At 42.5% G+C, this 16,646-nt stretch overlaps 1 protein-coding gene across 1 annotated transcript; it reads right to left on the bottom strand.

Moving 5' to 3' along the window:
- Positions 1-558: 558 nt before the first annotated feature.
- On the bottom strand, positions 559-1,107 carry LOC121158322 (40S ribosomal protein S11). Its single transcript, XM_040983016.1, has one exon. The coding sequence runs from the start codon at positions 1,080-1,082 to the stop codon at positions 606-608; it is 477 nt and encodes a 158-aa protein (XP_040838950.1). The 5' UTR covers positions 1,083-1,107; the 3' UTR covers positions 559-605.
- Between the last annotated feature and the right edge of the window lie 15,539 nt (positions 1,108-16,646).

Here is a 16,646-nt window from a genome sequence, read left to right as displayed (position 1 = left end):
TTTTCCTCAGCTCAGAGCAATCAGAATACGAACTGGTGCCTATATGGGGTCCTGGCGCATGCAAAGCAAGGATTAAACCACTAGGCTACTGCGCTGGACCCCATGGGAATACTCTTGATCACTCATCTCAAGCCAACTGCATATCAAGTACTATGGACAGAGCTTTGTGTTTATCACCTCGTTTGTTCCCTATAAATAGATTCTTTCTTTCTTTTTCCTTTCTTAAAGGATGCATTTATTTTTATTGGAAGGGCAGAGTTGCAGAGAGAAGGAGGGACACAGAGAAAGATCTTCCGTCTGCTGGCTAATTCCCCAAGAGGCCATAACGGCCAAAGCTGAGCCAATCCGAAGCCAGGAGCCAGGAGCTTCTTCTGGGTCTCTCATGCAGGTGCAGGGTCCCAAGGCTCTGGACCGTCCTCAACTGCTTCGTCAGGCCACAGGCAGGGAGCTGGTTGGGAAGCGGAGCAGCTGGGTTATGAACCAGTGCTCGTATTGGATTCCAATGCTATTGAGCCACAGTGCCAACCCCTAAGTAGATTCTTTTTTTTTTTTTTTTTAGCAATGCAAAATAACTTTATTTCATGCGGGGGAGAGGCAGCGGCGGCTCAGAACTTCTGGAACTGCTTCTTGGTGCCGGCGGCTTTGGTGACCTTGAGCACGTTGAAGCGCACCGTCTTGCTGAGGGGCCGGCACTCGCCCACCGTGACGATGTCCCCAATCTGCACGTCCCTGAAGCAGGGCGACAGGTGCACCGACATGTTCTTGTGGCGCTTCTCAAAGCGGTTGTACTTGCGGATGTAGTGCAGGTAGTCCCGGCGGATGACGATGGTTCTTTGCATCTTCATCTTGGTCACCACGCCCGACAGGATCCTCCCCCGGATGGACACGTTTCCGGTGAAGGGGCATTTCTTGTCGATGTAGGTGCCCTCAATAGCCTCCTTGGGCGTCTTGAAGCCCAGCCCGATGTTCTTGTAGTAGCGCGGGAGCTTCTCCTTGCCGGTCTCCCCGAGCAGGACCCGCTTCTTGTTCTGGAAGATGGTCGGCTGCTTCTGGTAGGCGCGCTCGGTCTGAATGTCCGCCATCTTCCCGGCCGCCGGAAGAAGAGAGCTAAGTAGATTCTTGATACATGCCCTTTACAGACAAGAAACTGAGGACTCAGAGAGGTCAAATATAGTTCAGGCAAGGTCAAGTCAGAGACAAGATTAAAATCCAAGATGTGACTGAGAGCAGAGCCCAGGCTCCTGGCCATGACGCCAGCCCTGTGGAAAAACAGACCACTATCAGCTTGGACGTGCTGCCTGCAGAATTACAAAACAAAAACAAAAACAAAAGCGTTCTTCAATTCTTCTGTAGCTTCTCGCTGGCTGAGTGATGATATTTGCTAGGAGTGCTGCTCCTATGGGCTGATGTGGGCAGAGCGTCTGCAGGGCCGCGACATGCTGGGCAGGCCCAGGGGACGCTACACCCTGCGTGTGGTCTTCAAGGTCACCCTCCCCTCTAAGATCTGATCAGTGCTTGTATTGCAGGCAAAAGGCTTACTGCTCACGGCTACATAAAAAAATCAAAACACAACAGTGGCTGTTCTTGTTTTAAACATTTTTTCTTGTTGCTCTGAGCTGAGGAATCTACAACCTACTAACTATGCTTTTGTTCTGCATAGATATAGCAACAAACACAATAGGTAGATGGCTTTCAATACTATGTTTTGTCAATTTTTTTTAAAGATTTATTTATTTATTATTGGAAAAGCAGATATACAGAGAGGAGGAGAGACAGAGAGGAAGATCTTCCATCCGACGATTCACCCCCCAAGTGACCGCAATGGCCGATGTTATGCCAATCTGAAGCCAGGAACCAGGAACTTCTTCCAGGTATCCCACATGGGAACAGGGTCCCAAGACTTTGGGCCATCCTCGACTACTTTCCCAGGCCACAAGCAGGGGGCTGGATGGGAAATGGAGCTGCTGGGATTAGAACCAGTGCCCATATGGGATCCTGGCACGTTCAAGGCAAGGACTTTAGCCACTAGACCACATCGCTGGGCCCTGTTTTGTCAATTATTACTTCATCCTGAAGCGCCAAGCCTCAAAGGAAAGTAGAAGTTCTAACTTATTTTGCAAAGTTACAAAAGATGTGTGAGTGCTTCTTAACTGGGAGTATTTTTGTTTCGATTACCTTAATCAGACCCACAAGCTCAACTTCATGGTGTTAAAAACATCTATGAACATACCTTCCGCTCTCTCAAGAAACCTTTGTATTCTTTTATTCCAAGAAAAAAGAAAAATATTTCCTAGCTTGTGTACCATGTTATAAACAATGAGACATATATTCACAGGAAGCTACTGCTTGCTTTTATTTGCCCTTCTGTCATTGGTTGACTCAGCTCGGCCTCACACTGAGCCATCACGCCCACAACAGTGGTGTCGTGCTTAACCTGTTTGACAAAGTAGACATCTTTTCCGTTCTTTAAGTGGAAATCTCTTATTCTTATTTATTTCTTTTTCACATTTACCGTAGGGATGCTATTCTTCTTGAAATCTCTTATTAGACACGTTGAGAACCGTAAAGAGTAGAGTAATAAGCAGGTTCTAGTACAAAGCGATAAGAATGTTCCAGGATTAAATGTGACTGCCCTTCCCACCTGCCACATCCACAATTTCAGATTCTGGACTGCGCCCTGAATTTTACTCTTTTACACAAGTCAGTATTTCATTCATTGCATTTTTCCTATTCCCAAGTTGGCGTCTCGTTGGAAGGCAGAGGGAAACTGTTAACTTAGAAATTTCTGGATGGAAGACGTCACCTTCTTTGCAAGTTAGCAAAAGAACCTGCCACGGTTTTATGGACATACACTGACAGCACATACAAACTTTGGATCATAGAGAAAGGCTGTTTATTAATCACAACAAAATCAGAGAGGTGCCTCGTGTCACATCTCAAAGCCCCATTTCTCATAGAATGACACAGTGAGTTCAGGATGTTACCCAGGGTACCCAGGAGAGAAATCCCCAAAGAGGCAAAAATAAAACTGTCTGGCTATAGGTGGCTGCCCAGCCTTCTCTCCAGAGAGAGGGCATCCTTGCCTTCATGTTGGAATGCAGTCTCTAGAGAGGAGGAAGATCATGGTGTCCTAGAATGTCTGAGAATAGAGGAATTTCCAAGCCTTGTTAGCGATGGCCTCCAAAGCCATTTGTTCTTCCACTATTCTGAAGCAGACGTTTGGAGGGTGTCAGAATGCCATGAAGCAATGCCTTCCACCACCACTGACAAAGCTTGGGACAGAAAGCAAGTACAACTAGGAGTAATTTACAAGATTAAAACCCAGGGTCCCAGGTCTGTCTCTCCGACTTGCTCAAGCTCTTGGATTCCGGTATGAATATTCAGGGTCCAACACCAGCTCAGGAAACAGCAAAGCCCGCAGTGGAGGATCAGCAAGAAGATACAAATGCAAAGTCTGTAGAACAGAAGTCAGACAACATAATGAAAGTGGTGCTCAGGACAGAAGGATCTGAGAAAAAATTGAGAGGCCGATCAGAACAGCTTGGAGTAGAATAGAATTTAATCCCGTAATGTCCACTTCCACAGACATACAGCCTGCTTCATTATGGGGGCAGCTCGTTGATCCTGGAGAAGCTCATGTCAACAGCTGCCACAACGGCGCTGAGTTAGGACTTGACATTCCCATCTTTCTGTTTCTCAATGTGAAAAGATGGTGCTCATTGACTGCTGAGGGCACCAATCCATGGACCACTTCAAAATGCTGAAGTGGTTGCTTGCAAAAATAGCTCTGAAACTGGGTTATGTTCTCTGTCACCAACCTCTGAGTGTGCCTGAAAAAAAAATTGAAAGTGTCTTGTCGGTAAAAGAAGCATTATCTCCATTTCCTAGCTCAGCTACTCCGCTTTGTTGTTCACTAGCTGGACAGGTAAGTGGCCAAGACACAATCTCCTCGGACTTTCATTAGCTGAGAAAAAATGGCACTTGAGACTCCCTGTGAAATCTTGAGAGCATTAAGGTGCATGAAAATCAGGGTCATCTAACAGGTTAATCATTCAATCATTAAACAGGAGATGCTCATCTTCCTGCAAGAGCAAGGTCAGACATTTGATTCTAAAAATGAAGACACTGGGAAAGAGAAAGTGAGAGGGCAGAAACGGAAGGCAGTTTGCACACTCCTGAGCTGGAGTCCATGTTTTCAATTGGAAGGAAAAAGCTGTAGCGGGGCCTGCTTCTGGATGTGTGCAATATATGAGATATGCTACATTAGCATATTTCTAAGAGTTCACTGAAAATGGAATTAAAATGTAAATTTCATTTGGTGTGGAACTTTGAAATCCATGCAGTCTGAAAGTGAATGAAAAATGCCCCTTAAGAAAACATTATGCATATTATAATATAAAGGAAACATAAAGTTCAAAGTATGTATTTTAGATTTATTTATCTATTTTTTTATTGGAAAGGAGGATATACAGAGAAGAGAAAAGACAGAAAGATCTTCCGTCTGATGGTTCACTCCCCATGTGGCCGCAACAGCTGGAGCTGAGCCAATCCAAAGTCAGGAGCCAGGAGACTCTTCCAGGTCTCCCACGCAGGTGCAGGGTCCCAAGGCTTTGGGCTGTCCTCGACTGCTTTCCCGGGCCACAAGCAGGGAAATGGGTGGGACACGGGGCCACTAGGATTAGAACCGGCACCCACATGGGATCCTGGCGCGTGCAAAAAGAGGACTTTAACCACTATGCTATAGTGCTGGGCCCAAAGTATGTATTCTAAATAATGATTCATTATTTATTGGAAAGGCAGATTTTACAGAGAGAAGGAAAGATAGAAAGTGATCATCCACCCAAATGGCTGCAACAGCCAGAGTTGAGCTGACCCGGAGCCAGAAACCAGGAGCCCCATTTGTATCTCTCACATGGGTGCAGAGTCCCAAGAACTTGAGCCATCTTCTACTGCTTTTCCAGGCCACATACAGGAAGATGAATGGGAAGTGGAATAGCTGAGAATGGGAAGTGGAATAGCTGAGATATGAGCCAGCACCCTATGGGATGCCAACACTTTCAGGTGGAGGATTAGCCAGTTGAGTCATCGTGCCATCCCCCCAAAATATATCTTTTAATTCCATTTTCCATGAATTAGAAGTTGTGTGTATGTGTGTGTGTGTGTGTGTGTGTGTACATTATTCCTTTGTTTTTGGAATTCCAGACGAAATAAATTGAATTTAACTCCTAGGTTTATTGTAGCTAAATTATATTTTATATACTATGATTAAATTAAATCTCCATCTGTGAATCTTCTGTTAATGACTTCATTTGTGCATTTTGGCTCAATAAAAGACTGCATTTGCAATCTTCTCAAGTTTATAACTCTGAAACAACATTTTCTTATGTACCATATAATTCACTTTCAAGCTTCCCATGGATATTATTTAATTCTTGAGATCTGGGACAAAGTTAAAATGACATAAACAATAATTACAAGTGCTCACCTATCTGTTTTATCATTGTGTCCTCAAAACTCTTTTTTAAGATTTATTTTATTATTGTTGGAAAGTCAAGTTTTATGGAGATTAAGAGAGACAGAGAAAATTATCTTTCATCTGCTGGTTCACTCCCCAGGTGGCTGCAATGGCTGGAGCTAAACCAAAGCCAGGAGCCAGGAGTTTCTTCGGGGTCTCTCCCACGAATGCAGGATCCCAAGGCTTTGGAGTGTACTCCACTGTTTTCCCAGGCCACAGGAATGTATGAGAAGTGGAGCAAGCAGGACACGAACCACTGCCCAGATGGGATCCCGGTACTTGGAGGTGGAGGATTAGCCAGTTAAGCTATCGCGCCAAGCCCTTAAACCTAACTCTTAAGAAAATATTTCTGAGTCACAAATAGATTTTTCCTTCACAGCCTTAGGTGATCCAATAAGACTGAAATACCCAGTGATGCCACAAAAGTTTGCCTTAACTCTTTTCTGTAAGAGTGGCACAGTTTTGGGCCTGGCGTGATGACTCAGCGGCTAAAGCCTTGCCTTGTAAGCATCGCTCAGCTTCCTATTAAAGCACATCGTGGAAGGCAGCAATGATGGCTGATGTAACTGGGCTCCTGTCATCCCCATGGGAGACCTGGATTGGATTCCTGCCTTCAGTTTTCACCACACAGCAGTGAACTAGCAAACGGAGTGCTCTCTTTCTTCTATGTCACCGCCCCCCTGCCAACCCTGCCAGGTGCAGTAGGTTAATACCACTGCTTGCGACAACCACATCCTATATTGAAGTGCCCACGCAAGTCCTGAACACTTTGCTCCAACCTAGTGTCCTGCTAATACAACCCTGGAAGCAGCAGAGAGCGACTCAAGTACCTGGGCCCTAGTTGTTCACAGACAGTTCAGGGCTCTTGGCTTCAGCCTGGCTCAGTGTCAGCTATTGCAGGTATTTGGAAAGTAAACTAACGGATAGAACATCTCTCCCTCTCAATTCAGTCCCTTTTAAATAGAGGATGATAAATCATTAAAAAAATCAAATCCTAATATTTAAAGAATGTTTTTAAAGAAAAAAGCTCAAAGAGAACTTGAGGAATAATGTAGAGAAGCCATTCCCATCTCTCCCCTTGGATTCTTGCATCCTTGGATCCTGACCACAAGGCAGAAGCCACATTAGGAGTGGTCCTGGATTAAAGCATACATTGCATCATTTGGGAAAGGCCCTCAACTCCAGTAGAGATCTGCACTCTCTGTCAAGTTAGCTGCCTCTAGGTGATGGGTCATGTAGGAAAACCAGAAAATTCTGAGACCATGGACCCATTGCTTTTCATCTTTACCATGAAATGTGCTCCTAGCCAGGGCAAATGCTAAGTAAGACACCATGACAAAAGATAAAACCTTTAAGCTAACAAATGCTGATGAAATCATTGTGATAAAGGAAAGCAAGTCCATATCATGAATATGTGATTTGTTCAGAACAAATTGTTGCCTCATCCATGAGAAAAGGTTTCTGATGTACTCAACTTGACTTGGTGGTTGCTACAGGAAGCAGTGTCACATTGTGAGATCATGTTTGGCCTCTGCCATTGTTCACTTCAATCCCTTACGCTGTGGGGTTGGCCAGATCACCTGTGCAAAGGCAAGTCCACAGCCTCTGTTTGCTGCCAGGGTCATGATATACTTTCTCTTGTTTAATAAGCAGCAGAGTGACTGGGGAGAGAGGCTGTTGGGACACATATGAGTCAGTTTGTTCTGCTCATTACTGAGAAACTCCTCGGCAGTGCATGACTTTGGGTTAGCATTCACATGGGTTGAAGGCATCTGTGCATTCTGTACACATTTGATCTATATGTTCTGTCTCCAAGATTTTTTTTGTCTCTGATCTTCTAATCTTTTCTTTCCTTCACAATGAGCCAGTGCATTAGTCACCATCTTGATTCATACATTAAGCCATTTCTCTTTCCATGAAAAATGAATAGTCAAGTGTGTCACCAAAATTTCTGCCCAGTGGGAAAATTTCCTTTTATTACATTTCCTGGATCATCTCTAAATGAGACTGAACTAGAGCAACATCTAGTTCTGCTGGTGTCAGCAAACCATAAAGGCCCACAGGTTAGCCCAGGCAGCTAGATATGTAACCTGTTAACTATTCAGATGGAATTTCAAAGTGGTCTTACTGTTGGATGGGGGACAGCAGTTCTCTAACTCAGGTTCCAGGATGCTCGGAGTCACATGATTGTGCAGTTCCATGTGCCTTGCAGACCTCCTCAGCCTAGCCTTGGATATTCCATTTCCATTTAACATCGTTCCTGCCATCCATGTCTATATCAGGATTTTGTGGGACAAACAAGATTTAGATCATGGTGACTAATTTGGAATACAGAGGTAATTAGTACCACATAATCAGACATCTATTTAGTCTTTACAAGGGCCTAATCGTAAGCCAGCTGCTGATATTCAAACAGAAAACACCTCTCCAGAAATCACAGACTTATTCTGAAACTTTAGGAATGTAGACTTGGTTTTTGCGATGGAGTCTTACCAAAGGCTCAATCCTTATTAAAGGCTCCATGCAGCATCTCTGTCCATAGATACTTCCCAGGTCAGCAGACCTTCCATAAGTGCCTCATGGCAGAGCATTCTGAACAATACCCTTGACTAGCTAGGCATTTTTTTCCCGTTGGGCATCACTCAGAATTAACCCAATATGTGAGTCAGGGCCTGGAAAATGAAGAGGCCTACCAAATATTGAGCCTCTTTTTTCATGGAATCAGATGCAAAACTGAACAATTTATCACACTTTTTAGAATGGTTATGCGAACATACCACAGACGACCAGATGACCACAGAAACACTTCCACTATGGCTAGCCCCTTACCAGGCTTATTTCCCATGTATTGACAGGGTGTGTTTTATGGTGGAATCTAGGGGACTGGCTGCTTTCTATTCATTGTTTTTTAAAAAAATATAGTAGATCAATATGATGATCTCTAAGACAGCAAGACAATTGAGTTCTCTCTGGACTTTGCTGTGACATGGCACTGAAGTAGAACAATAAATATATTACTTCGCCTATTTTGTAAAGGCAAACTATTTCTTATTATCTTTGTTGATACTAGTCAATGAAACTAACCATGATAATAAGGCTATGGAGAATGAGGTTACATGCTAGTGAAGGTGCTGTGTCCAGAAGAGCTGAGCCAGTGCAGCCTTCTGAGTAAGTTTGCAATGGTCTGTGATCATCCCCAAAGAACCCCTGGCTTTTGCACCATCCATTCACATTCATTGAGATTTGGTAGGAATGTTCCAGTTTTATGTCACAGGGCACAAGCAGAGAGCTGGATTGGAAGAACAGCCAGGACTCAAACTGGCACCCATATGGGATGCTGGTGTCACAGGCAGAAGTTTAGCTGATTAAGCCACCACACCGGCCTCTTATGTCTAAATTTTTTATGAGGTCTTTAATATTTGTAATTACCCCCAGAAATAATGTGCTGCTTTGGTTTACTACCTCGGGTGGGAGGTCAGGTCGGGGCAGTTCCCATGTGACAGACCAGACAATAAAAAACGGTGACAGTAAGGGTAGGTCTTCCGAGACATCTCTGGGACATTTCTGTAACCTGACTTTGCCATAACCTTGGGTTCTTGGCAAGTCCTGAAAGGGGAGTGACAGTGCTTATCACAGATGGTATCTCATTCCAGGATGAGATCTTGGTTTTCTTTTACAACTCAGGCAATAAGCTGATTCTCCCAAATTGGTTTCTGTACATGGAATTAGGAGGACCTGTTTGGTTCTGTTATTCATTACTAGGGGAGGATGTGGCTCTTACTGACTGGATAGTTTAACATGCACAGTTCTTAAACTGGAATGAGATACTGTCACTATTTTTCATTGCAAAATAAATAAATCTTAAAGGAAAATAAAAACTTTCCCATGTACTCCAAGGAAGCAGTAGTCAAGACTGCAGATTCCTTCTTGCACAGCACCTACTTGCTCCCTAATCAGGAAGCTTCTAGATTGGGCATCATCTTAAGTCTTAGGAACTGGACAAGAAAGTAGGGCATATTTTTATTGCCTTTCCTAGAATCATTTTAGTTATCAAATCAAATAGGATCCTATAAATCTGAACACCTAATTCATTCCTAAGAACCCAACTGTGGTGATGACCTGTCCCCTAAAGATTCCTGAGTGACCTTCCAGGGACCCCAGAAGACAGAGATGGTAAACGGTGAGTTTTGAAAGCAAGATAAACAATACCCAGTGCATATCTCAATATATAAAGAATTTTCTTATTAAACAATTAAATAGAATTTCATTGTATTAATAAACTACAATTGATATGTAACCAGCCCTGTGCTATATTTATCTCACCTCCAAACTGCTTAATGTAAATATGTGTTGTAATATAATAACCTTGCACATATGATTGTTCTTATTGTAAAACTTACATGTTTTAATCTTATCTAAGCATAGAGTTCAGTGACACTAAACACGTTCATACCTTTATGCAACCATATCAACTATCAACCTCCAACTCTTTCATCATTCCAGGCAGAAACTCTGTACCCATGAAGCAATGTCTTCCCATTCTCCCTTCTTTGCTCTTGTAACTAGCATTTTGTTTTCTGTCTCTTTAAACTTAGCTACTTCTTCTAAGTGGAGGAATACAGTATTTGTTCTGATTGCCAACTTATTTATAAATCATTTGTGATTTTTCACTTATTCTATGCAGCCAAATTTATGTACAAGGTAGTGTTTATCAGTTCTCTTTCCTTTTTAAGGGCTGAAAATACTCCATTGTAAGTATCTACGTAGGATATTTTGTACATATGTTAACATTGTGTAAAATAGAAATGAAATTACTAGATCACAGATAATATTTTTCTACTGTTGAATTGTACACTCTTTATCTCACTGTAAGAATTATTCCAATTCACACTCATCACCAATGCATCAGAGTAACTAATTTTAGCATCAATATCAATGGTCTGTTGACTTTCCAGTATTTGCCAATCTGATAGGGAGGAAAATAGTGTTGTAGGATTCTTATTATGAGAGAGGTTGTAGGGTGCATTTCAAATGTGAAGTGGGAGGATCTTCCAAATTCTGAATACATACTAAATAGGAGAGGATAGCAAAAGGAAATAAGTAAATAAATATATATTTTAGAAATTTATTTTAGAGAGTGAAGATTTAACATCTGCCAGAGTCCCCAGCACCGTTTCTGCAGGCTTTCCTGATATTCCCATGGTCCATCCCTAAAGCACTGGCACAACATACCTGGCCACTGCATGGCCTTGCAGCTCTGGGGGCCTGCCAACAGATTGTTGGTGCCTGTGCAACAGCCTCTACTAGAATCCCCCTTTTAGACAGCTGACCTCTTTCTCTCTAACAGATGGAGGTTCTGTTCCACTCTCACCACAGCCTTTCATATTGATGTTGGTTTCTGGCCTGAGAAACAGAACAGTGACCTGGGTAACTGATGCCAGAGCTGACATCATCAGCCTTCAGGTGAGAGGAGAGTCAGTTGGCAGCATCACCTGTCATCTCATTGATCTCCAGGATTGATAATGTGGACCTGGCTGACTGGGTGGTAAGATCTGTCTCTTGCTGTTCATTTATCTTCCTGAGGCTAAGGCTAACCTAGATGCAAGGACTCGGTGGCGTAACCATATCTTAACTGTGTCACAGGTCTCCTGTATTCTGCAAGTGCCCAAGGCTTTGGACCACCCTCTACTGCTTTCCCAGGCCACAAGCAGGGAGCTGGGATGGAAGTGGAGCAGCTGGGACATGAACCAGCACCCATATGGGATCCTGGCACATATAAGACAACGATTTAGCCATTGAGCCATCATGCTGAGTCCAGTTTGCTAATATTTTCTCCCATTTAGGAGAAATGTTAGTTGTTAGTTGTTAGTTGTCGCTTCAAATTTTTGAGGCTTTTCTTTGTAGTGCAGAAGCTTCTTAGCTTAGTACAATCTCATTTATTTATTTTTGCTTTAATTGCCAATGCTTCTGTGGACATTTCAAAGTCTCTGCCTCGCCAGTGTATTACAGGGTTCTCCCAATATTTTTCTCTGGTAATTTGATAGTATCAGAAGTTGTAAGGTAGGGGGTTTTATTTCATATCTCCATATGTAGAGATTCAGTTTTCCAGCATCATTTGTTGAAGAGACTGTCTTCTTTCCAGGGACTGATTTTAGCTTATTTGTCAAAGAGTAATTGGTTGAATATGAATCTATTGATATCCGGGGTTTCCATTCTATTCCATTGGTTCTACATGTCTGTTTTTGTATCAGTACCAAGATCTTTTACTGCCCAGTAATATGTTCTTAACTCTGGTATTGTGATGTCTCTGGCTTCGTTTTTGGATTTTTAAAAGATTGCCTTAGCTAATTGGGATCTCTTGTTTCCATATGAATTTTAGTATTATTTTTTCTATATCTTAGAGGAATGTTGAAGGCATTTTTATTAGGATTACACTAAATTTGTAAATTGTGAGTCAGCACCATAACATGTTATGCTAAGCCTCCACTTGCAACACTGGCAACACATATGGGTGCTGGCATGAGTAGTTATGGAAATATGACCACAAGACAGCTGTCAGCCACTTATGGAAAAGGAGGAACCTTTATTTCAAAGAACATTAGCCAAGATCACTCCCAAAAGGTTGAGCCTCGATTGTCTTTTGTTTTAAGCTTTTATAGCACTGGCAGGAGTAAGCAAATAGATAGAAAAGAGAATATGCGTCAGTCAGCCTACCCTTGATGTGTCACCGTTTTGGAAATTTTTGAGCTGTTACATTTCTGGTATTCCTTATCTGTTTAGTCATCATGTTATCTCAACTGACCATCCATAATGGCCGTGTCTCAGAGCACGCTCCTACAGGACCTTCGTACAAACCACCCTCTGCGTGGCCCAAATGCAAGCCTGCTCTCCGTTATCACAGGCCTGCTTTCTGCCTCAGACTTCTTTTATATATATATAAAATTTTTAAAAATCACATTTTGTGTTAAAGATTTATTTATTTTTATTGGAAAGTCATATACACAGAGAGAAGCAGAGACAGAGAAAAAGATCTTTCTGCTGCTGTGTCTGTGCTCCTGGTCAAATCAAACGGACCAGTAGGAGGGACAGTTCTTTGTCTGGCTTTACCTCCCAAGCTCCTAGTGAAAGTCCTTTCCCACCTGGTTGCTGGTGGAGTTTCAGCTGCTGGTGGAGTTCAGATTGCCGTTAGCTGAATGTTGCTGGAGTATCAGTCACTGCAACACCACAGTGCTGTGTCCGCTGCTTTCCTGTGTCAGTCTCCAGGTACTCCTCTGCTGTCATTGTGTCCTTTCCTATTTCCTGAAATATGTCCTCTCTGCTTCATCCATATTAAATGTTTTTTCGTCCATTTAAACATGTTCTTACCCTATTCCGCCATCTTGATTCTCCAAGAAAGATCTTTCATCTGTTGGCTCACTCTCCAAGTGGTCACAATGGCTGGAGCTGAGCCGATCCGAAGCCAAGAGCCAGGAGCTTCTTCTGGATTTCCTTCATAGTTGCAGGGTCCCAAGGCTTTGGATCACCCTCGACTGCCTTCCTGGCCATAAGCAGGAAGCTGGATAGGAAGTGGGGCCGCTGGGACATGAACCAGGAACCATATGGGATCCCGGCACTTGCAAGGTGAGGACTTTAGCCACTAAACTACCATGCTGAGCCAAAAATCACTTTAAAAAACAAAAGAATTTATAAATTGCTTTGGGTAGAATGGAAATTTTGATATTAATTCCTCCAGTACATGAACATGGCAGATTCCTCCATTTTTTGTGTCTTCTTTTATTTCTTTAATATTTAATGATTTTTGTTATAGAGATCTTTCATAATCTTGGTTAGATTTATTCCAAGGTGTTTACGTTTTTTTGTGGCAATCATAAACGGCACTATATTACAAGTTCCTTCTCAATCATATTATGTGTACAAAGGCTGATTTTTCTGTGTTGATTTAGTATCCTGCAACTTTACCAAACTCTTATAAATTCCAATAATCTCTCAGTGGAATCTTTCAGTTTTCCTGTGTATAGGATCACGTTGTTTACAAACAGAGATAATTTGCCTTTCTCCTTTCTAATTTGTATACCTTTTTTTGCTTGCTTCATGGTTCTGACTAGAACTTCTAGAACTATTTTGAATAGCAATGGTGAAAGTGGACATGATTCTCTGGCTCCATATCTTAGTAGAAACACTTTCAACTTGTCCGCATTCAGTATGATGCTGGCTGTGGGTTTGTCATACATCACCTTGATCACATGTTAAAGAATATTCCTTTTGTACTCAATTTATTTAAGGTTTTTAATGTGAACAAATGTTCTAATTTATCAAATGTTTTCTCTGTACATATTGATATGTAAGCATGGTTTTTACTCTTTAATTTGCTTAAGCATTTTTAAAAAATAGTAGGAATGGGCATGTGGCAGAGTTGAGACATTACTTGGAATGCCTGCATTTCATATCAGGGTGTCTAGTTTCACGGGCCAGTTCTGTTTCCAAGGTCAGCATCTTACTAATGAGCACCTTAGGAGTCAGTGTCTTATAGCTCAAGTACTTAATTTCCTCCCACCCAGATGGGAGACATGGAGTGAAACTCCAGGCTCCTGGCTTTGACATGGCTTAGCCCCCACTGCTTCAGGCAGTTAGGGAATGAACCATTGCATGGGAAACACTCACTTTGTCTCTGTCTCTGTCTCTCTCTCTCCCACCCTCCCGCCCTTCTTCCCTCCTTTCCCCCTCTCCTTTTCAAATAAATAATTAAAATTTAAGATATACATGGGAAAATCTCTGCAAAAAAGTATGCAAAATATCTCAACTGTAATTTTTATAGTGTTTATTTGTTGGAAAATTTTTTACATTTCTAAGTAAGATATATTAGTAAGCACAATTTCACTTGTTTAATGTTATGCTTATTTGTTTTGTTTTTTTTAATATTGTTATCAGAACATTTATCATGGCAGAGTGACTCACATTTGTGACTGATAGAATTACTTCCTTGGACGTCAGTAAAATAGAGTGGCCAAGGAAAGCCTTTCAGGGAGAGGTGACATTTGAGCTTTCATCTGGATGTTGGGAACATCTGAGGGTGGAACTCTCCAGAAAGAAGGGATCACAGGACAGACTGGCCTAGTGTGTGGCAGAAACCTTGAGCTTCTGACACTGCAAGAAGGGGTAGGATTTGTGGAGAACTAGATGCTTCATCCCATCAACATCATTTGGACCCAAGATGTTTGAACCTTGTGCGAGTCAAAATGGAGGGCCTGCATTGCTTTTGGACTTGGGCAGGAGTTTGTGAGCCTGTTTTTAAGTCTTACTATCCCTAACTGTTGTAAAGAGAGGATGTCTTGGACCAAGAAAGGCCACATCAGCTCATCAACTTGGCTGAGAAGCATAATTACAGCCACTGCTGCCCAATCTCCCCTACATTCAATCACACAAACAGAAAACACTTGATTCGGTTTTCCTCTGAATTTCAATCTATGTTGTCTCTATTTTGCTTGTTTGGGGCAATAAACCCCCATGAGTACCTGATAAAAGCTATGCATAAATCCCCTACCACTGCCACCACCAGCACAATACACTCATTTATTATACCTAATTTCAGGGGGCTTAGAACCGCTGACTCTCAGGCCTTCCTATAGACTCCAGGATAAGTTCTTCAGTGTAGTTCCTTGGTCCCATTTGATGCTCTCAAGCGCCAACATGGACATGATGACATTAGTTTCTTCATGTCATAGAAATACCTTAAGAATCAAATGAGATGGTATTGATGAAACTGCTATGTGGCTTTAGGATACTCCGTCACCTTCTGCCAGGATTTAAAGGCCTACTATGGCAGTGTTAATGTTTTGATGAGATTTTACTTTTTTAAACTAAAGACATAATTAGATGCTTACCAAGAAACAGGAAAATAAAAGTCAGTTTTAGATGATTCAAGAAATGTTTGGGGCCAGCAAGAGCCTAGTGGTTGAAGTCCTCACTTTGCATGTGCCGGGATCCCATATGGGTGCAGGTTCATGTTCTGGCTGCTCTACTTCCCATCCAGCTTCTGGTTTGTGGCCTTGGAAAGCAGTAGAGGATAGTCCCAAAGCCTTGGGACCATGTATCCACATGAAAGATCCAGAAGAAGCTCCTGGCTCCTGGCTCCTGGCTTCAGATCGGCTCAGCTCTGGCCATTGTGGCCATTTGGGGAGTGAGCCAGTGGATGGAATATCTTTCTCTCTGTCTCTCCTTTTCTCTGGCTTTCCAGTAAAAATAAATAAATCTTAAAGAGAGAGAGAGAGAAAATTTATTCTAAGTCAATGTTTCTCAATAGTGACTACAGAGCAGAATCACTTAGAGAACTTCTCAAGGATTTTGATGAAATAGCACAAGGCCTAAAGAAGCAATTGGGCAACAAGCAGAAATTTTACACATGGCTTTGATGTAGCAATCCCACTCTCTGGACTCTGTTTCAAACATTTGATGGTGAATTTCCAAAAGGAGGTGACACAAGTCTACTTGCTGTTACATTATTTCCAACAGTAAAGGCTTGCAAACAACTGAATTATCCCGATATGAAAGAATTAACTTGCCCAAGACTGGTCCCTTGCAGGCTAGTGCCTCAGAAAAGAAGTGATCCTGCTCTAAAACTGCCTGGAAACCATGATGGTCCTGTACTTAAGGTGGAATACCCATACACCAACCACCCACCTTGCTGATGCCACAGCCAGGCATGGAATCTTCTTGATGTTAAGTCTTCAATGGAAAATGTAACCTCCAGCATGTTATCAATGATAGCTAACTACAAGGTTTGAACCAGCACTGTAAGACAGGGGGATGGTTTCCCCAACTGGAAACTGATCTGACAGGATAGGATCAGAGACTAAGAGGTGCCACTGCAGTAAGTCCTGAACACAGAGGTGGCATCGTTGCTGCAATGCCTCTCAAGTATGCGGAAGAGGGAGTCTTTGATGTTCAGCCCCACTTAGAGTGAGGAGTGGGAGACCAGTCCTGTGTCCTTTAGCTTTTTCTAATGAGTCTTGTGCCATCAGGCCTCATTGGTCCACTAGTTGGTTAGCTGCCAGTTTTTGTAGTTTGCTAGTGCACTGTGCTGGGCATGTGGCCAGGCAGTCACCAAACCCTTGTGGAAGGTAATGGACTGATC

This window comes from Ochotona curzoniae, unplaced genomic scaffold (assembly GCF_017591425.1).
Source record: "Ochotona curzoniae isolate NIBS_2020 unplaced genomic scaffold, NIBS_Ocur_1.0 contig_3819, whole genome shotgun sequence".
NCBI classification, from domain to species: Eukaryota; Metazoa; Chordata; class Mammalia; order Lagomorpha; family Ochotonidae; genus Ochotona; species Ochotona curzoniae.
The sequence above is the reverse complement of the archived record's forward strand: the minus strand, read 5'-3'. Positions and strand labels throughout refer to the sequence as shown.

What these genes read in the sequence shown, in the direction of transcription:
- LOC121158322 (XM_040983016.1), bottom strand. Translation starts at nt 1,082, where the DNA reads ATGGCGGACATTCAGACCGAGCGCGCCTACCAGAAGCAGCCGACCATC.